This window comes from Dreissena polymorpha, chromosome 11, assembly GCF_020536995.1.
Source record: "Dreissena polymorpha isolate Duluth1 chromosome 11, UMN_Dpol_1.0, whole genome shotgun sequence".
Lineage (NCBI taxonomy): Eukaryota > Metazoa > Mollusca > Bivalvia > Myida > Dreissenidae > Dreissena > Dreissena polymorpha.
The window spans coordinates 82,617,112-82,638,925 of record NC_068365.1 but is presented as its reverse complement, the minus strand read 5'-3'; the positions used below and the strand labels follow the sequence as shown (position 1 = coordinate 82,638,925).

Sequence of the window (21,814 nt, the reverse complement as noted above, 5' to 3'; positions counted from 1 at the left end):
TAGTTATGGCCCGGACAAGCTCCTTAATGGCCATTTTTGACCTTTGAACTCAACGTGTGACCTTGATCTTGGAGATATCAACGAAATTTTTTCGCGTGACACACCGTCCCATAATGGTGAACAAATGTGCCATATACTTTTAAAGTCTTGCAATAAACAACAAAGTTATGGCCCGGACAAGCATTTGACCTTTGAAATCCAAGTGTGACCCGATTCAAGGACTAATTCTTATACCTTAAGATATCGGCACAAACTGCAAGAAAAACTGTCTTTAATGCACAATTTGTGCAAATAAATTTAATCAACTTGAGATATTTGCAAAAATAACGTTCTTAACGGTGTGTTTACATTCTGTAAAGCCCATGTGTAATCACCCGAAAACCCCGTTAGGGTTAGGGTTAATTCTGCACCTTGATTATACTGATATCATGGTCAATTCATCTACAAAAAGTAAGACAGCAAAAATTGTCAAGTTTTTTTCATATTTTATAATAGGGATATAAAAAACACAGACAAGACAATTTCCCAGTAATAAACATAAATGTTTTATGTCAATTTGTCATTCAAAGTGTGTTTAAATCTTAAAATATAAAACCCAAGCTTCAAATATGCCTCGTTCTGGGATCAAGGGGCTTAATCCATTTAGTTAAGTGTCTTCCCAGATTAGCTTGTGCAGTCCAAACAGGTAGATCAGGAGGGTTACTTTACCCCTAAACTAGATTTTCCCTACGAACAAACTTCCTTCAAACTAAAAATACCAAAAAACAGTGGAAAAAGTCGCCTCTCTTCAGCCTCTGCGAACTGCACAGGCTTATCTGGGATGACACTTTACACATGTGCATTAAGCCATTTTCTGAGAACGAGTCTAATATGGTCAATACTCTGTCAAATACATTACAGACATATAAGAGTGAGACAAATTGAAACCCTACTTTAATTAGACAATACACTTTTTAAAATACAAAACAGACAAATCAGTGTGAGACAAATTGAAACCCTACCTTCAATATGACAATACACTTTTTTAATTACAATAACAGAGTGTTGCACTTCTTGCTCAGGTGGAATGTGCATCTATAAAATGGGATTTGCGTAAAGTGTCATCCAAGATTAGCCTGTGCAGTGTGCACAGGCTATTCTGAGACAACACTTTCCGCCTACACTGGATTTTGCTAAGAGGAGACTTTCTTTATACGAAAAATATCATACATACTCCCTGATTAGACTGTGCGGACTGCACAGGCTAATCTGGGACAACACGTTACGCACATGCATTAAACCCCCTTTTCACATAGCACTGCCCATATCAAGTATCAAGTGAACAACTTGCATTGTTTTCAGGTAAACAAAGCATGTTTTTAATATATTCTTTTTTTTTAAATGCCACAATTGCACAACAGTATCAAAATATTATTTAACAATTTTAAGTCATAGATTGTTCTTCGAAATAATAAAACACACAATGCCATATAATTAGTAATAAATAGCAAGAAATCACAAATAAATGTCCACACAAAAAACGGTACACTCAAAATTATTTAACACACAATTACAGTGCAGAATTGATTGTTCATATGAAACAATTTAAGCTGCTCTCAGGGATATCAGGGCTGAATGCATGTTTATAAAGTGTTGTCCAAGATGGAACTGTGCAGTCCGCACAGGCTTATCAGGGACGGCACTTTCGACTTTTGCTGAATGTTTTGTTGCAAAGTAGTCTTTACTTAGCAAAATTCCAGTTAAGACAAAAAGTGTCGTCTCCGATTAGCATGTGCTGACTACACAGGCTATTCTGTGCAGCACTTTGTGCACATGCATTAAGCTCAATATTGCAAGAGAAAGGCTCATACATTGTTCTACATTTTGTATTTGTTTCATTTCCCATCAAGAAGCTTGTCCCGGGCAATAACAGACTCATCAAACTTGATCATGAACGTGGTGCCTTTGTGGTAGTGGGCTGTAACCTTGGCCGGCTAAAAAACACCATCAGAAATGCATACAGGAACTGATGGCACTTAAATAAGGTGAACATATTTTCCACACACACTGGTTAACTAAAATATTAGGTTATTTAACAGTTTGAAAATAAAAAAGCTCATTTTTTATCAACGAAACGTGTTTCTCAAACTCATCTAAGATTAATACCAAATTGTTTAATGTTCTTGCACGATAAGTGGGCAAAAAAATGTGACTTCTTGAGTGCTCAAATGGTTTAACTTTATTTTAAACAAGCGGGCATATCTCACTCATCATGGAAATCTTTACAACAAACGTTAAAGGGGCCTTCACACATTTTGGTAAATTGACAAAATTTAAAAAAGTTGTTTCAGATTCGCAAGTTTTCGTTTTAGTTATGATATTTGTGTGGAAACAGTAATACTGAACATTGACCATGCTCTAAAATTGAGATTATTAACATCTTTTGACGATTTAAAAACCTGAAATTATAAAGCGTTGCAACACGAAACTATTAAATAATTTGAAGAGTTTTGTCGTTACATTATGATTATGTGAAACTACGAGGATTGCTTATATAAAGTATAAAATACATCCTCCATTGTACGAGCATGGATGGCCGAGTAGTCTTAGTGACAGACTTACTCAAGGACTCCAGGGGTCAGTGGTTCGAGCCCTGTTGAGGGTTAATTTTTTCCATTTTTTCAATTGTATTCTTTATTTTTTACAGGAGCTTTTGAGATCCAATGTTTTTACATTTATCAATATAAAGCATTTAGTGACAAACTTCAATACATGCCAAAATCAGTGAAAAGGCCCCTTTAAGAGCAAGTTTCATGAATAATGCTCACGAGCTAAGAATGGTTGAGCTAAAAATGAAATATATACGGAATATTACGCCAGTCAATTGTTCCAAGAGTGTGTATCACTCGAGTGGCTTGTGTGATGACGTATCACACGAGAGGCGGAGCCTCGAGTGTTTTGCGAAATAGCACAAGCCACGAGAGTGATACAAACTCTTGGAACAATTGACTAGCGTAATATTCCTTTTATTATATACAACAACTAACGAAAACAATTGTATTTTTTTCTTTAACAAAACTGACAAAACAATGACTAAAACGGTACGCCATAGTTGATTTAAGATGCATATGAATACAGTTTATGTAAATTAACGTGTAAACATTCGAACCGGGAAAACACAGGCTTCCGACACGCTAACCTTAATGCCATAGTTAATCTTATGTTTATAACAATAAAGTTGACAACTTTAATCCGATGTTTATAACAAAAACGTTGAAACAATATGCACTTCCACTTCTTTCTTCCATGTCTTTATCAAAACTTAGTTTAAACCACACTATTTTATTGTATTCCTATCGAAATATACATTTATGCATGATAAACACACACTCCAAAATATGTTTTGAATTTGTTCAATGTTTTAAAAAAAAAGTTTACTGTTAAAAAACACCACGTCCGACAGGTCCTTAAATTCCATAGAGTTTAGATAAAACTATTGTGTTTCGTCACAGAAATGACGTCACACGATGTACTACGTAATATAATTCGTAATATAAAATATTTCTATTTTCGTTGCGTGGAATGTGACTTCATTAAATGGGTCGAAGTAGTCCGGCTAATATGGTAATATGGAATTGGAAACAGCAAGTAGCGTAATACGGGATTTTTTATTTCAATGATTGATTCAACCTGTATTTTGTTAAAAGCATTAAACAGGTATATAATAAATCCTTTTTACAAACCCAGCAGCCTTGATTATGCAACTTCAAACCACAATATTAATCCTTTGCATGCTGGGAAATTTGTCTTCTGCTAAAATATTGTCTGCTTAATTTCTAAAATTAGCATTTTCTTTTTTCAAAGAATACTATCAGAATAGCAAACAGTTTGGATCCTGATGAAACGCCACATTCTGTGGCGTCTCATCTGGATCCAAACTGTTTGCAAAGGCCTTCAAAATTCGGTTCCAGCACTGAAAGAGTTAACTGTTAGCTACTTACAAAGTTTGCCCCATTGAGAACTGCCTCTATAATCCCAGCAGTGAATGATGCACAGTTTAAACTTCCTAAAACAAGATCAGCATGCTAGATTATTTAAACGTAATGTTTACTTAAGCTGCACTCTGTGAAAATAGGGCTTAACGCTTGTGCGTAAAGTGTCGTCCTAGATAAGCCCTTGCAGTCCACACAGACTTATCAGGGAGAACAACAAAATTCAGCATAAACTGGCTTTCCATTTAGAAGGGACATCTTTAAACAAAAAATTAAATAAAAGCATCGTCCCTGATTAGCCTGTGCACACTGCAAATGCTAATTTGGGACGACACTTTACGATCATGATTTAGCCCCATTTTCCCATAGTGTGGCTTACAATAAGATCTTTGGTTCTTAAACGACTCGTATACATGTATAACAATCAATATTTGTACTGGGGTTGATGATGATGAGAGAAATAAGGCTAAGTATCTATAATTGACATCATCCATATCTGGTTTGAAGACAAAATTGATTTTATAATCCATAGGCAATATCAAGTAAGCTTTCTATTAAAGCACTGATGTTTATATGAGCTTCATTCTGTGAAAAGGGAAATAAATGCATGTGCGTAAAGTATTTCCCAGATTAGATCCCAAATGCAGTCTGCACAGGCTAATCAGGGATTACACTTTCCACACATGCATTAAACCCCCTTGTCACAGAGCATGGCCCATATATATTGTTAATTGTGTAGAGATGACACATGCATTTCCAGTTGCCAAAATTTAATGTGTGCCTTTCGCGGACGGCGCAGGCTAATTTGGGACAACACTTTATGCACATGCATTAAACCCCTTTTCACAGAGCACTCCCCATATATATTGCAAATTGTGTAGAGAAGACACAAGCATTTCCAGTTGTCAAAATTTAATGTGCGCCTTAAGTCAAGAATTTAAACATAAAGTACTTAAACTACTCCAACATTTTGAAAACTAGCAAAACTGTTCATAATTAGTAAATTATTTTTAACATATAATTGTATATGATTACCTTTGTCTTTAGGAACAGATATGAATTTGTTGACCAATGACTCTTTTTCTATGATATAATCTGAGATATAGGTTAAGAAGGTAATATGGTCAACACACTGTTTAATCTTAAAGATCTTTAACTGTTAAACCACAGAATTTATAAAAAGACGAAAATTTGCTTTTTCTGAGATATAGCATAAGAAAGTAACAACTTTTTTAGTTTTAACTGTTAAGACTTACAAAAGTTATTTCCATTTCTATTACATTTCTATCTAATTCATCATTTGATATGAGAGAAAACATACTGGCCATATTCAAACAAATCCTGATTTTAAGATGCTGTGATTGCCCCTAGGAAAACTGGATTTAATTTAATGTGAGTAAAATGTTGTCCCACATAAGCCTGTGCAGTCCACACAGGCTTATCTGGGACAACACTTCTGCACATGCATTACCCCCTGTTTTCACAGAGAACGGCTCTCATCTTGAATAGATCAATGCTAGTCCAGCACACATGCAAAGGATACAGGTACGTGCGTCTTCATTTGCCTGCTCCAGTTTATCAGCATCCTTGCCAAAAAGGGTCTGCAAAACATTGATGCCTTCAGCGCTTTGATTTTAAATTACAAAATGTATAACGTATATCGTGTTATGTCATTTCTGTGATGGACATTTCTCATTCTTGTCCTCTCAGTGAATGATTTCATACTGAACACTGGAGATTTTTTAGTTGTAAACCAAATTTTATTAAAAGAATTATAACTTACACTGAAGTGATAACAGATAAACAGCAAGTTTTTTAATTAACATATCAAGTATTAAACTTCTTAGTAGATTAAAAGGTCTATAACAATAACAATTATGTGAACATAATTCCAAAATTATGTTTTCATGCAAATTATGACTATTAATAAGCATACTGATTAACATTTTATGTTTTACTTCAATAACAACATTTTGTAGATCACAATCAATTTAACCCTTTCCCACTCAGAACCAAAGTGAAAATGGCTATTTGCAAACAGCATAAAACCAGAACAGTCTGTGAGTAATTGGCAGTCAATTCAGGTTTTATACTGTTTACTGCTCGATAGGGTTGGAAATGACGTCTTTAACATTTTAATCCATTAAGAATGGTCTTTAATTAAATTAAACGGTACAAATTTGTCAAAATACGTATCTAAGTGGTAAAGGGTTAAATAAAGCAGGTTTGCTTGACATGATGTCCCCTAACTGTGAAGGTGCGTGAGTACTGACCTTCCAGAACGTCCCCTTGATGAAGAGCAGCATCTGAAGGTGTTTGGTCTCACGTTTGAAGCCGCGCTCTCGCAGGAACAGAACGTCTAGCAGGTGATTGCCTACATGCTGACCAAGCTCTGACAGCCTGAAAGAAAAACCAGTTTAACCCTTTGCATGCTTGGAAATTTGTCGTCTGCTAAAATGTAGTCTGCTGCATTTTCTTTGATTCTTTTCATAGAATACTATCAGAATAGCAAACAGTTTGGATCCAGATGTTCTGTGGCGTCACATCTGGATCCAAACTGTTTGCAAAGGCCTTCAAAATTCGGTTCCAGCACTGAAAGAAAAACCAGTTCAAAGATTGATGAAAGACAATTCTTAGAGTATTTAACACAGACTCACAAAGCAAAAGAAAATTGTATAAACAGGAGATAAATATACAATTCTACAGACATAAAAATAAACTTAATTGCATTAAGTATACATTCCATTTTGTTAATCAGTAATAATAGGTTGAAATTGAGAACAATTACCAAGTTTTTGTAACACTAGGGACACAGGTCTTTCACACAACATGCCATCTACATGTTGGGTAGGTTCTTTTAAAACTGCAAATAGTTTGCATATCCGGCTAACTGCAAGCTGGAGCTATATTGAGCTAACTGCAAGCTGGATCTATATTTAGCTAACTGCAAGCTCTTGCTACATGTATATTGAGCAAACTGCAAGCTGGAGCTATATTGAGCTAACTGCAAGCTGGAGCTACATGTATATTGAGCAAACTGCAAGCTGGAGCTATATTGAGCTAACTGCAAGCTGGAGCTACATGTATATTGAGCTAACTGCTAGCTGGATCTATATTGAGCTAACTGCAAGCTGGAGCTATATTGAGCTAACTGCAAGCCGGATCTATATTTAGCTTACTGCAAGCTGGAGTTACATGTATATTGAGCTAACTGCAAGCTGGATCTATATTGAGCTAACTGCAAGCTGGTTCTATATTGAGCTAACTGCAAGCTGGATCTATATTGAGCTAACTGCAAGCTGGAGCTATATTGAGCTAACTGCAAGCTGGATCTATATTGAGCTAACTGCAAGCTGGAGCTACATGTATATTGAGCAAACTGCAAGCTGGAGCTATATTGAGCTAACTGCAAGCTGGAGCTACATGTATATTGAGCAAACTGCAAGCTGGATCTATATTGAGCTAACTGCAAGCTGGAGCTACATGTATATTGAGCAAACTGCAAGCTGAAGCTATATTGAGCTTACTGCAAGCTGGAGCTATATTGAGCTAACTGCAAGCTGGATCTATATTGAGCTAACTGCAAGCTGGAGCTATATTGAGCTAACTGCAAGCTGGATCTATATTGAGCTAACTGCAAGCTGGAGCTACATGTATATTGAGCAAACTGCAAGCTGGATCTATATTGAGCAAACTGCTAGCTGGATCTATATTGAGCTAACTGCAAGCTGGAGCTACATGTATTTTGAGCAAACTGCAAGCTGGATCTATATTGAGCTAACTGCAAGCTGGAGCTACATGTATATTGAGCAAACTGCAAGCTGGAGCTATATTGAGCTTACTGCAAGCTGTTGCTACATGTATATTGAGCCAACTGCAAGCTGGATCTATATTGAGCTAACTGCAAGCTGGAGCTACGTGTATATTGAGCTAACTGCAAGCTGGAGCTATATTGAGCTAACTGCAAGCTGGATCTATATTTAGCTTACTGCAAGCTGGAGCTACATGTATATTGAGCTAACTGCAAGCTGGAGCTACGCGTATATTGAGCTAACTGCAAGCTGGATCTATATTGAGCTAACTGCAAGCTGGATCTATATTGAGCTAACTGCAAGCTGGAGCTACATGTATATTGGGCTAACTGCAAGCTGGAGCTATATTGAGCTAACTGCAAGCTGGAGCTACATGTATATTGAGCTAACTGCAAGCTGGAGCTATATTGAGCTAACTAAGAGCTGGCTTGATAAGAGCTTACTTGTTTTGAAGCTCTGGAACTGTATACACTCTGTTCTGGCAATACTGCACAATTTCAGAAAACAGCAAAGCAAATGTGGCAACATTTATCTGAAATAAACAATAAAATGTCGCAACATTTATCTGAAACAAACAATAAAATGTGGCAACATTTATCTGAAACGAACAATAAAATGTGGCAACATTTATCTGAAACAAACAATAAAATGTGGCAACATTTATCTGAAACGAACAATAAAATGTGGCAACATTTATCTGAAACGAACAATAAAATGTGGCAACATTTATCTGAAACGAACAATAAAATGTGGCAACATTTATCTGAAACGAACAATAAAATGAGGCGACATTTATCTGAAACAAACAATAAAATGTGGCAACATTTATCTGAAACGAACAATAAAATGAGGCGACATTTATCTCAAATGAACAAAAACATGTGGCGACATTTATCTGAACAATTAAATTATCTTAACAAACCAGATTGAGAATCACGTCTTTGAGTGATTAATGGCACAGAACAAAATAAGATTCTTCCATCAATAGATAATGTTGCCAAGGTTGTAAGCAGTGTTTATATCAATTCATCGCTCCATTTGAATAAGTCTCAGTACAAAATAGAGTCAACTCAATGTCAAGGTAAAATAAGGTCAGGGGATGTGAGTGTGCATACATGTAGTGTTGAATGTAAAAATCTTTGCTTTTTAGTATCATGTAGGCAGCTTTTATGTTAAATGAATGGTAAATTCCTTAATCAGGAATATTGGCTTTATGAATTGATCCAAAAGTATGTGAAAATGAGGTTACGCATTGTGGATGTGTCTTACTGCTTTGTAAGCAGTATTATTGATGAAAGAAAAGCACCGCATTAGGGGAGAATAAAGAATTTGGACTTTCTCAATTAATCAATGAATTAAGTCCAAAAATAGTTTAATGTCACTATCTTAATAATGTGAGAGCGTTGAGAGTGCTGATTATTTCAATGCAAGTATAAAATCTTTGTATCAATCTGTTTTAATGTAAGATGGCATTTTTGTTTTATCAAGACTTGGGACCTTCTCAATATTATAAGAGTAAGAATGATACATGTATTACACCTGTTTTTCAGGGTAATCCTCTTTGAGTACAATTGCATACTCTGTCTAGCACCTGGGAGGTCATGGGTTTGATTCCCACTGTGGGAGTGTTCTGTAGATCTACCCCAAATACACCAAGGGTGTTCTTTAGATCTACCCCAAATACACCAAGGGTGTTCTTTAGATCTACCCCAAATACACCAAGGGTGTTCTTTAGATCTACCCCAAATACACCAAGGGTGTTCTTTAGATCTACCCCAAATACACCAAGGGTGTTCTTTAGATCTACCCAAATACACCAAGGGTGTTCTTTAGATCTACCCCAAATACACCAAGGGTGTTCTTTAGATCTACCCCAAATACACCAAGGGTGTTCTTTAGATCTACCCCAAATACACCAAGGGTGTTCTTTAGATCTACCCCAAATACACCAAGGGTGTTCTTTAGATCTACCCCAAATACACCAAGGGTGTTCTTTAGATCTACCCCAAATACACCAAGGGTGTTCTTTAGATCTACCCCAAATACACCAAGGGTGTTCTTTAGATCTACCCAAATACACCAAAGACTAGTTTGACAAAGGGGACAGATCTACCCCAAATACACCAAGGACTAGTTTGACAAAGGGGACAGATCTACCCCAAATACACCAAGGACTTGTTTGACAAAGGGGACAGATCTACCCCAAATACACCAAGGACTAGTTTGACAAAGGGGACAGATCTACCCCAAATACACCAAGGACTAGTTTGACAAAGGGGACAGATCTACCCCAAATACACCAAGGACTAGTTTGACAAAGGGGACAGATCTACCCCAAATACACCAAGGACTAGTTTGACAAAGGGGACAGATCTACCCCAAATACACCAAGGACTAGTTTGACAAAGGGGACAGATCTACCCCAAATACACCAAGGACTAGTTTGACAAAGGGGACAGACTCATGAGCATTACAAGAAACGTTTTGCTTTTCATGCAACCAAGATTAAATAAAAAGGTTTAAACTAAACTCCGACAGGTGAACAATTGACTATAAGCCTCTTTCCATCAGCTGATGTTGGGGACAAAAATAAAAGAGATAATCATGAAACAAGCAAGTTAACAGCTTACAGGTGACTTTTGCCTGTAGATAAGTACATTTTTCTATGAACTTGTCAGTAAAGTTCCCAAATTCATAGTTTTAATAGTTCCATACCCTTCCCATACCCTTTATACGTATCTAAGCGGTATAGGGTTAAATAAGTATCTAAGTGGTAAAGGGTTTAATAAGTATCTAAGTGTTAAAGAGTTAAATAAGTATCTAAGTGGTCAAGGGTTAACCTCTAGACATTGTTTGGGCATTGTTCTGGGAAACCTTGGCTCAATTCATGTTAGTAAAGAAATCTTGGCTCAATTCATGTTAGTAAAGAAACCTTGGCTCAATTCATGTTAGTAAAGTTTCATGGCTCAATTCATGTTAGTAAAGTATCATGGCTCAATTCATGTTAGTAAAGTATCATGGCTCAATTCATGTTAGTAAAGTATCATGGCTCAATTCATGTTAGTAAAGTATCATGGCTCAATTCATGTTAGTAAAGTATCATGGCTCAATTCATGTTAGTAAAGTATCATGGCTCAATTCATGTTAGTAAAGAAACCTTGGCTCAATTCATGTTAGTAAAGGAACCTTGGCTCAATTCATGTTAGTAAAGAAACCTTGGCTCAATTCATGTTAGTAAAGAAACCTTGGCTCAATTCATGTTAGTAAAGTATCATGGCTCAATTCATGTTAGTAAAGTATCATGGCTCAATTCATGTTAGTAAAGTATCATCACAGATTAGCCTGTTACTATTTACACATGTATTAAAGAAACTATTTACACATGTATTAAAGAAACTATTTACACATGTATTAAAGAAACTATTTACACATGTATTAAAGATACAGTTGCGTCAAAAATACACATAAATGTAATGCTACTCCAGTTTTATTGTAGATGATTTTAGGCACTAATTAAGCACTAGATGATTTTAAACGCTAAGATAATGTTAAATACAAATAAAACCTGAAAAGTCATTAGAAACATTTAAAGCAATTCAGACATTTTAACACAGACAAATGACGGTTTTAAGTTAAAAAAAAAAAATGCTGCTGAAATCAAAATAAGGTGAAGTGGAGAAAATGTTTAGCAGGGATCATTCCAGAACCAACTAGGGAGAGGAAAAGTATGTACTCCCCTAACAGGTTTCAATGAAACTTGTCTTTGTCTAAAGATCCAACCAGTGCTCACACTGGTCTTCAGAAAATAATAGCCACCATTTTTTCCTTAAAAAAACAATAGCCAAAACAGACTTTTAGCAAAACGGTACTGAAGGGAAACAAGAGCATCGTCTTGCGGGTGCAGACCGCTCATCTATTTTTCTTTTTAAAGGTGTAGGGACCTATCTCAATTTCAATCACAAAGGAGGGAGGGGTGGAGTAGACAGCGGGGTGTATAGTGTGGGGGTGTGGTCATTTATTACATTTTCTTCCAAAAATGCAAAAAAATGCACACAAAAAAAACAATTGGGGGGGGGGGGATTCTTGGGTGGGATGGTTGGACAGTATTTCAAAAATAAAATAATAAAAATAAATATTTGTGTTTTTTAACCATGTTTGAAAAAATCAAGAGATGTATTTGTCAGAAACACAATGCCCCCTATTGCGCCGCTTTGAAATTATTATAATTTTTTTACCTTTGACATTGAAGGATGACCTTGACCTTGAACTTCCACCACTCAAAATGTGCAGCTTTATGAGAAGGCCGCTTTGAAATATTATTTTTTTTACCTCTGACCTTGAAGGATGACCTTGACCTTGAAGGATGACCTTGAAATTCCACCACTCAAAATGTGCAGCTTCATGATAACGCCACTTAAATATTATTATTTTTTTGACCTTTGACCTTGAAGGATGACCTTGACCTTGAAGAATGACCTTGACCTTGAACTTCCACCACTCAAAATGTGCAGCTTCATGAGAACGCTGCTTTGATTTATTTATTTTTACCTTTGACCTTGAACGATGACCATGACCTTGAAGGATGACCTTGACCTTCCACCACTCAAAATGTGCAGCTTCATGAGAACGCCGCTTTGAATTTAAAAAAAAAAAATTTACCTTGAAGGATAACCTTGACCTTAAACTTCCACCACTCAAAATGTGCAGCTTCATGATAACACCGCTTTGATTTTGTTTTTATTTTGTTTGACCTTTGAACTTGAAGGATGACCTTGACCTTGAAGGATGACCTTGACCTTGAACCTTCACCACTCAAAATGTGCAGCTTCATGATAACGCCGCTTTGATTATTTTTTTACCGTTGACCATGAAGGATGACCTTGACCTTGAAGAATGACCTTGACCTTGAACTTCCACCGCTCAAAATGTGCAGCTTCATGATAATGCCGCTATGAAATTTTTTACTTGTTTTTTGACCTTTGACCTTGAAGGATGACCTTGACCTTGAAGGATGACCTTGAACTTCCACCACTCAAAATGTGCAGCTTCATGAGAACGTCAATTTAATTTTTATTTTTTTTGACCTTGAAGGATGACCTTGACCTTGAACTTCCATCACTCAAAATGTGCAGCTTCATGAGATACAAATGCATGCCAAATATTAAGTTGCTATCTTCAATATTAAAAAAGTTATGGCCAATGTTAAAGTTTTCGGACGGACAGACACCATATATTTGACATTTGACCTTGAAGGATGACCTTCATCTTTACCTTTCACCACTCAAAATGTTCAGCTCCATGAGATACACAAGCATGCCAAATATCAAGTTGCTATCTTCAATATTGAAAAAGTTATGGCCAATGTTAAAGTTTTCGGACGGACAGACACCATAAATTTGACATTTGACCTTGAAGGATGACCTTGACCTTTCACCACTCAAAATATGCAGCTCCATGAGATACACATGCATGCCAAATATCAAGTTGCTATCTTAAAAAGTAAAAAAGTTATGGCCAATGTTAAAGTTTTTTTCGGACTGACAGACAGACAGACTGACTGACATACTGACGGACAGTTCAACTGCTATATGCCACCCTACCGGGGGCTTAAAAAAAAATTTGGGATGGGGGTGGGTCTATTTAGTAGATGATCTTTAATTAAAAAGAAAATAATGGGGGGATTGAGGGGGGATTCAGGGGGGGGGGGGTAATTCTAGCAAAATTTAATAATTTGACCTTGAGAGTCAAGGTCATTCAAAGGTCAAGGTAAAATTCAACTTGTCAGGTACAGTACCCTCATGATAGCATGAAAGTATTTAAAGTTTAAAGCAATAGCCTTGATACTTTAGAAGTAAAGTGAATCTAAACACAAAATGTAACCATATATTCAAAGTTACTAAGTCAAAAAAGGGCCATAATTCGCTAAAAATGACAACCAGAGTTATGCAACTTGTCCTTTAATGTCCCCTTATGATAGTTTGCGAGTGTTCCAAGTATAAAATCAATATCTATGATACTTGAGGGGTAAAGTGGACCAAAACACAAAACTTAACCAAATTTGCAAGTATAAAGGGCCCATAATTCTGTCAAAATGCCAGTCAGAGTTACATAACTTTGCATGCACAGTCCCCTTACGATAGTAAGTAAGTGTTGCAAGTATGAAAGCAATGGCTTTGATACTTTAGGAAAAAATGGACCTAAACACAAAACTTAACCAAATTTTCAATTTTCTAAGTATAAAAAGGGCACATAATTCTGTCAAAATGAACACTAAACACAAAACTTAACCAAATTTTCAATTTTCTAAGTATAAAAAGGGCACATAATTCTGTTAAAATGCCAGTCAAAGTTACATTACTTTGCCTGCACAGTCCCCTCACGATAGTTAGTAAGTGTTGCAAGTATGAAAGCAATGATACTTTGATACTTTAGGAAAAAAGTGGACCTAAACACAAAACTTAACCAAATTTTCAATTTTCTAAGTATAAAAAGGGCACATAATTCTGTAAAAATGCAAGCCAGAATTATCTTACTTTGCCTGCCAAGTCCCCTCATGATTGTAAGTAAGTGTACCATGTTTGAATGCAATAGCATTGATACTTTATGAGAAAAGTGTACCTAAACGCAAAACTTAACCGGACGCCGACGCCGAAGCCGAGGTGATGACAATAGCTCATATTTTTTTTTCAAAAAACAGATGAGCTAAAAAACAATGAATCTGTCAATCTCATTTTATCTATGCTTTATTAACTGTATATCTATTGGATTTTAGTTATAATATATACTTAAAAACAAGCATAATATCAGTGTCATTTTCTTATAAAATATTATCACGGCTTTACAATAATGAATACAATCAATGTTGTGGGTGTGACTTAACAAACCAAACATCAGCTACAGTTACATACATATATACTTTAAAACAAGCATAAAGCCACTCCAAATTGATTTGTTGCTCTACGGATTTTTTTGAAAAAAAGTTGAAGAGGTGAGCGAAAAAAACTTTTTTTTGAAAACAGGAACATTTTCGAGCAAGTGAAGAGCGAAGAATACAAAAAATCACATTTCGATAGAAAAATATTGCATTAACAAGAGACACAGGTTTAAAAGCTATAGTTTACATTCAAATAAATTCTTATACAAAGAAAAGAATCTTTGTACAAACAAGCAATAATATATCTATGAGTTACATAGTTTTCAAATAAAAATGCACTAAAATTAGGTTTCAGCACTTAAACTTTAAAATGTAGAACACAAGTCTAAAGCTAGTGTTTTCATATTAGGAATAGCATTACTTGTAAGTTTTAATTAAACATCTTCCAATGCAATTAGGAAAATAATTTATATATTTTTTATATTTTTATATTGAATAACTCTTCCATGAAGATTCTGCGCTGTTATATGAATTTGCAGCCGATAAAGCTTCCGATATGATTTCATGTCTGAACGATGCTACAGCAAATTGACGTTAAACGATATGAGGTCGATGTATACCGACCTCATATTTATAGGAGTAAGGTGCATATGACCTTTGACCACGAAATATAACCATATCATTGAAGTGAGGGACACATGCCTACCTACTGCTGCTTATATTTGTTCAAAGTTTTCAATAGTGACAGCTGTGAAAAGGTATACCATGTTGCAAGCTGTGAAAAGATATACTATGTTGCAATAGCACTTGAAGAGGGACAATCATCAAAAAGATAATGACAGACAGTCGGACAAAGGCCATGCATATAATCCATTGTCGATACCTTATTTTAAAAGGGCATATCAATGGCTAGTAGGGTATTATATTTTTCTGAAATAAATGTATACATTACAAAAAACTGTTTTGATGTTTCTAAAATACACGGACCTAGCTCTAAGCTGTAAAGCGTGTTCAGTCAACCATGTATTTTAATACTTCTAAAACATTGACCCTGTGACTCTTATAGAACCAGCCTTTAATGATTGTATGGTTTTTTTTGTTCACTTAAAATTGTGTTATAGGAAAAATTTGCCTACACATAGGGAAATACCGCCCATTTGTCCATTTAATGAAAACAAGACGGCAAAGATGGCCCTAGTTCGCTCACCTGAGAGGAGTCGGTTCATTCAATCTTAACCTAATGTCAAACATGACCTAGATATTGACCAGACAAACATCCTTGTCAAGTTTCATCATTATTGAACCAAAACTCTGGCGTAGGGAGTGTTTTTGTTTTTGTAAGATTTGAAATGGTGACCTATATTTTGAGTTGACCCCCCAAACATCAAACTTTGCTTACAAGGATTTTGTATAATATAAGGAAAATTTGGACAATTTAAGGGCAATAATTATGGCATTAATTATGTGATTTTGCTCATCATTAAACTTGACTTTGACTAAGATCTTTCAGCAACTTTGATAAAGAATGCTTGAGAAATGTGAATGCTAGAGTGTTTACAAACCAAATGTGGACGGACGGACAGCGGACAAAGACCAATCCTAAAACCTCACCTGATCAATCAGGTGAGCTAAAAAGTGTGTTTCACCGATCTGAGCCATTTTCCAACTTGTCCAAGAAATCAATAAAACCAATGTATTGACCAAGTTTCACAATGATTAGGCAAAAAATGTGACTTCTATAGTGTTAGATCACAAGGTTTCTCTATATATAGTCACATAAGGAAAACTGCCCCACCCCCTGGCAGCCATGTTTATTTACCCATCGGGACCATTTGCAAACTCATCTGAGATATATATAAAACAAATCTATTCACCAAGTTTCATGATGATTGGGCAAAAAATGTGACTTCTAGAGTGTTCACAAGCTTTTTTATAATATATAAATTAATAGAAAACTGCCCCCCCTCCCCCCCGGCAGCCATGTTATTCAACTGACCGGAACCATTTTCCAACTCAACTCTCGTATCAAGGAAACAAATGTTCTGACCAAATTTCATGAAAATTGGGCAAAAAATGTGACTTCTAGAGTGTTCACATGTTTTCACTATATACATATAGAGAAAAATGCCCCGCCCACTGGCACCCATGTTTTTTCACCGATCTCGACCATTTTCGAACTCTTCTGAGACATCAATTGAACCAATGTTTTGACCAACTTTCATGATGATTGGGCAAAAATTGTGACTTCTAGAGTGTTTACAAGGTTTCTCTATAGCCAAATAAGGAAAACTGCCCCGCCCACTGGCGGCCATGTTTTCCAACAGATTGGAACCACTTTTGAACTCAACCAAGATATCATTAAGACAAACATTTTGACAAAGTTACATGAAGATTGGGCATGAAATGTGACTTCTACAGTGTTTACAAGGTTTTTCTTTTTTTTGACCTAATGACCTAGTTTTTACCCCGGCACAACCCAGTTTCGAACTCGGCCGAGATTTCATTGGGACAAAGCTTCTGACCAAGTTTCATGAAGATGGGACAAGAAATGTGGCCTCTAGAGTGTTTACGAGCAAATGTTTACGGACGGACGGACGGACATACGACGGACAAAGACCGGTCAGAAAAGCTCACCTGAGCAATCAGGTGAGCTAAAAATACAGGAAAGGGCGCTCTGTTTTGTATATGATGATTATATTATTTCCTATGATCAATTACTTAGAAAAGCAAATCTACCTAGCCTGTATATTAGGAGAATCAGAGTCATGGCACTTGAAACTTTCAAAATTATCAATAATATGGCACCCCCTGTTTTAAATGACCTTGTTATTAAACGTGACTCTCGTTATTATTTCAGGTACTCCAACTGTCTAGAGATTCCTCAGGTTAAATCAACAAAGTTCTGTAGCAACAGTTTCCGGCATGCACTTCTGTGGAATTCTTTGCCAGAAAGCTTCAGAAAAGCAAGTTATTTTAATCAATTTAAGAGCTTTATTTCGCACTGGAATGGCAAAGAATGTAAATGCTCAGCATGCAAGGTCACATAGGCGCGCATACCTGGCACACAGATCTGGAGAAGCATGCCACACTGTTTCTTTTGCTTTGTTATGGTTGCTTTAGCTATCCTTATTTTTTTATTTTTGCTTTTGTATCTTATTTTTGCTTTAGTATATTGGTTTGCTTTGTTCATTGGTTTCTTGTGCTGTCCTTATTTTTGCGCTTTATCTCATTTTTGCTTTAGTATATTGGTTTTGCCCGTGCCTGCTCATACAGTCAAACCTGAATTCAGCGGTCAGTCAAGGGAAATGGCCAAAGTGACCGTTGTCCACAGGTGACCGTTGAATTCGGATCACAATTTTAAGATGGTTTGTCAGTTGGTAGTAGTGCTACCTCGTTACCCCACCCAGTCGTTTGCATACAGTGTTAACTAAGCATGATAACAGAATTTACTTACATTGAATAATACATAATAACATCTTATTCTTATAGATTGATTTAATTTCATATTGTTATTAAACTAAAGCAATGAATTTATCAACGCTAGTGTAATTGTTTACTCATGCATCTCGATCATTCAGTAAATAAAACTTGTGACGTGCCGTTGACGTCACGTCCGTACAAGTCTAAAAAGCGGATTCGCTTTCATAAACCAATAGTACGGTGATATTGTACCGTTCTAATTTAAAGAAAAAGACGCAAAACGTTTGTTAAAATTTATTCGTACGCAAACATCACACAAAAAGCATTTTAATTCAACAACCTCATACAAATACAAGGCTTCAAACTCACATTTGCATTCGATTAATACTTCTCCATAATTTCTCGCTTACGCTTAAGCACATTCTATACTTGCGTACGTCCAACACAGAGCTTACTTGCTATTACACGCGAACTTTTTCCAGATGCAAATAGTTTCAAACACTTGACTCGCTCCTCTAATGTGAGGAACTTAAGTTAATCACTTATTGTTATTCCGTGATTTATTATTCCGATTGCTTTTAAAAGTGTTGTGAACGCTTGAAAGCTCTTTTAAAGAATGACCCGAAAATGTTATTTTAAAATCGATACTCAATGTTGTAAGTACAATGTACTAATTAGCGGTCATATAATTAGCGAATATTATTACTTTAAACATGTCAAAAACTCTGACATATTTTCTGTTGAAGAAACCCCCACAATTATCCCCGGAAAAAAAACCTTCTCAACACCTTATTATTTGTTTACTCGCAGCGGACCGCTTTTATAATATCAAAGGAAATTACCGCTATCAAACGCTTTAACCGCAAAATAGATGGACAAATGATGTGCAGTGTTTTTAATTTTCGCTACTCGAGACGACTGATGTGTGACCGTTGATTTCAGTTCAAACATGAATTTCGGAGTTGAATATAGTGGCCGTTGGCCGTTATGGACAGGTGGTCGTTAAATTCAGGTGTAATATAGAGTGTTTTTCGTCGGGGGGATTCCAGACTGACCGTTGTCTGCAGGTGACCGGTAAATTCAGGTGGCCGTTAGGTCAGTTTCGACTGTAGTTGTTTTGTTTGTCGCTATGTTACTTGTGCTCATAGCTGTTTTGTTGTTCGCTATGTTACTTGTTTTATGGTGAGAAAGCTGCTGATCAGTTCACCCCAAATCTGATTTGAGGTGATATTCGTTCTTAGATACATTTTATCTTGTCGCACTTTTGTGTTTCTTTTTGCGCTCATTTTTTTATTCCTAGCTCTTATTGCAGTTTTTAGTCCTATCCACAGGAATAGATCAGCAGCTTCCTTCACAGCTTTTAAACTTTCATATGTTTTATTTGTGTTTGTATATGCATATTGCTTTTGGTTTCAATTCATGCCGTATTACTTCCAGTACATTATAAATAACCTGTTGCATTTGACTCTTCTGCTGGTCCAGCAAATCTATACACTTATATTTAACTGTTTTAAATATATTTAACCCCATGCGTGCCATGATAATGATAGTACCATGTCTTTCATTTCCCCTCCTAGTGCAATACCAGCAGGAAAGTCAGAAATTTGTCAAGTAAATTAGTGTTGTATGCCTTGAACTGTATTGTTTGATGTTGTATTTGTATTTTTATATCCATGTAAATGTGTCTTTCTTTTATCTAGCTTTTTTACCCTTGTTTTACTGTTTACATTTGTTGTATAGTTGGTTTAAAAGCTTTGCAGCTTATGTTATTTGTTACTGTCTTTGCCGACTCAAAATAAAATTTATTTGATTTGATTTGGTTGACATATTGTTTTAAAATATGATAATGCAGTGCATTACTTCGCCAATAGATAATTTACAATTTCAAGATGGCGGACATTTGCAGTATTTGTAGAACTGTACGGTTTTTGGAAAGTAGTGAACAGGTAGGTGCCAGCCGCTTACCAATCAGAAATCAATAAATAAAAGACCGGGCAAAATCGGTACAGAGCGCGAATGTCCCGTCCCGAATGCCGACGAGGCTATAACAATATTGGTTCTGAAATGATCACACACTCAAAGAATTAGTCCAACATCCCCCCCCCCTTAAACAAACTCATCTGATTCAGTGATTGATATTCATCTCAAAATCGACCATAGACGGCTCAAATCCGGTTTTCCAGAATAATCCGGAAAATTGACACCCCTGAAATCAGCTCAAACTGAAACGAGGATAAATCACACATGCAATTACCTCAGCCTTTCCTTTGCTTAAAGGCTTATCTAAATTGCTACTTTTCTGTCTCTGTATTGCTGACATTTTGCCGGAAGTTTACATTTGCTTTAAGTGCTTGAAATAGAATTTAGTCGTAAAAATGACAGTTGAAACAATTAGGTTGAAATACACTAATGCCATTTGCCATAGTGTCCCATAATAAAACCGCCAACTTTCAAAGCATTTGTCCTGTATTTCTTATATATCAATTTTTATAAGACAGGTATCATATTAAAGATAAATCCGTCTTCTTTCCGAAATGCCGTCAAAATGTATGGTCTTGCAATTTTTAAGAAAGTAAAATGCACCCAAAGGCAAGCACCCTCGGAGAGTTTCGAAAGTGAAAATTCGACAAAGCCCCGTACTTCAATAAACGCACCCCAAACGTTCATCGTTCTACGTAATCCCCAATACGTGCAACGCACCAAAATATTGCAGACACACATATGATGCAGGAAATAATCACAAAAGCATGAGTGCGATCGCTTTGTCGCTTTTAAAGGAAAGGAACTCTTTAGAAATAAGTACTACTTTGGAGAACGGAGGGATACAACATGATTTAGTGTAATGAAGCCATCAGTACGTAAAACGTTAGTTGTTTAATGCTCTCTAATTTAATTTAAGTCGTTGCGTTAAAACTAAAGCATGGACACGACTTAGTTGTAGTGGTGTAAGGCATTACAAGCTCGGGGGTGCGGCTTATAAACTTATGGGAGTGATATAGCTTTCTTGTGGTAGCGACATGATACGTCATGGGAACGAGATATATAAGTCGTTGTAACAGAATCACTACGAGTCAACCAGAATACTTAATGTTTTATGCATAATTCAGTTTAACAGATACAAGAGATGCTAGACTATTTTGATGACATAAACCTGAAAGATTCGCGCTTTAAAGGTAGCCTCGATATTGGAAAGCTGAAGTCCGGATAGGCTTATCAGGGACGACACTTTCCGCTTTATGGTAAATTTCGCGCAAAGAAAGTCTCTTCTTAGCGGTATTCCATTTTAGATGGAAAATGTGGTCCCTGATTTGCCTATGCGGACTTTATATGATAATCTTTACGCACTTGCATTAAGCCCTGTTTTCCCAGAGCGAGGCTCATTTCTACATATGCGCTTTTCTTCTCTGGTAACGGAGATTGGAATTATACAAATATACAGATAATGCACAAAATATCTACCATGTATATACTTTATAAATATCTACTTATGTTCAATAAATAAATAATAAACTTCTTCCTTTCTTTATTAAATAGCACGTTTAGTCTGTTCATAATTATTCAATTGTACACTTACATAATGTGTTTTTATAATCCAAGTGAGTAACGCTCGATTGGTCATTGTCGACTCGGGTACTACTTACATGTACCCCGGGAACTCTTAAGTATACTTACATGTACCCTGGGTACGGTAAATATACTAAAACGTACCCGGGAAATTTAAGCTTAATCGGTCGTTT

At 36.1% G+C, this 21,814-nt stretch overlaps 2 protein-coding genes across 4 annotated transcripts in view; both read right to left on the bottom strand.

Moving 5' to 3' along the window:
• Positions 1–21,814, bottom strand: part of LOC127851894 (translation initiation factor eIF-2B subunit gamma-like) — a 488,689-nt gene that overhangs the window by 368,970 nt on the left and 97,905 nt on the right. The window lies entirely within an intron of this gene.
• On the bottom strand, positions 472–20,439 carry LOC127851896 (trafficking protein particle complex subunit 5-like). The gene is made up of 7 exons (XM_052385850.1): positions 20,332–20,439; positions 8,227–8,315; positions 6,245–6,371; positions 5,515–5,572; positions 5,007–5,066; positions 3,981–4,045; positions 472–1,973 (listed from the first exon to the last, which is right to left on the bottom strand). The coding sequence occupies exons 1-7, from the start codon at positions 20,395–20,397 to the stop codon at positions 1,875–1,877; spliced, it is 564 nt and encodes a 187-aa protein (XP_052241810.1). The 5' UTR covers positions 20,398–20,439; the 3' UTR covers positions 472–1,874.

Coding starts and splice junctions, on each gene's coding strand:
- LOC127851896 (XM_052385850.1), bottom strand. CDS start 20,397: ATGTCAGCAATACAGAGACAGAAAAGTAGCAATTTAGATAAGCCTTTA. Junction 6,372..8,226: donor GTTCCAGAGCTTCAAAACAA/GTAAGCTCTTAT, acceptor TTTTTCTTTCAG/GCTGTCAGAGCTTGGTCAGC. Junction 1,974..3,980: donor TTCTCAATGGGGCAAACTTT/GTAAGTAGCTAA, acceptor GGTGTTTTTTAG/CCGGCCAAGGTTACAGCCCA.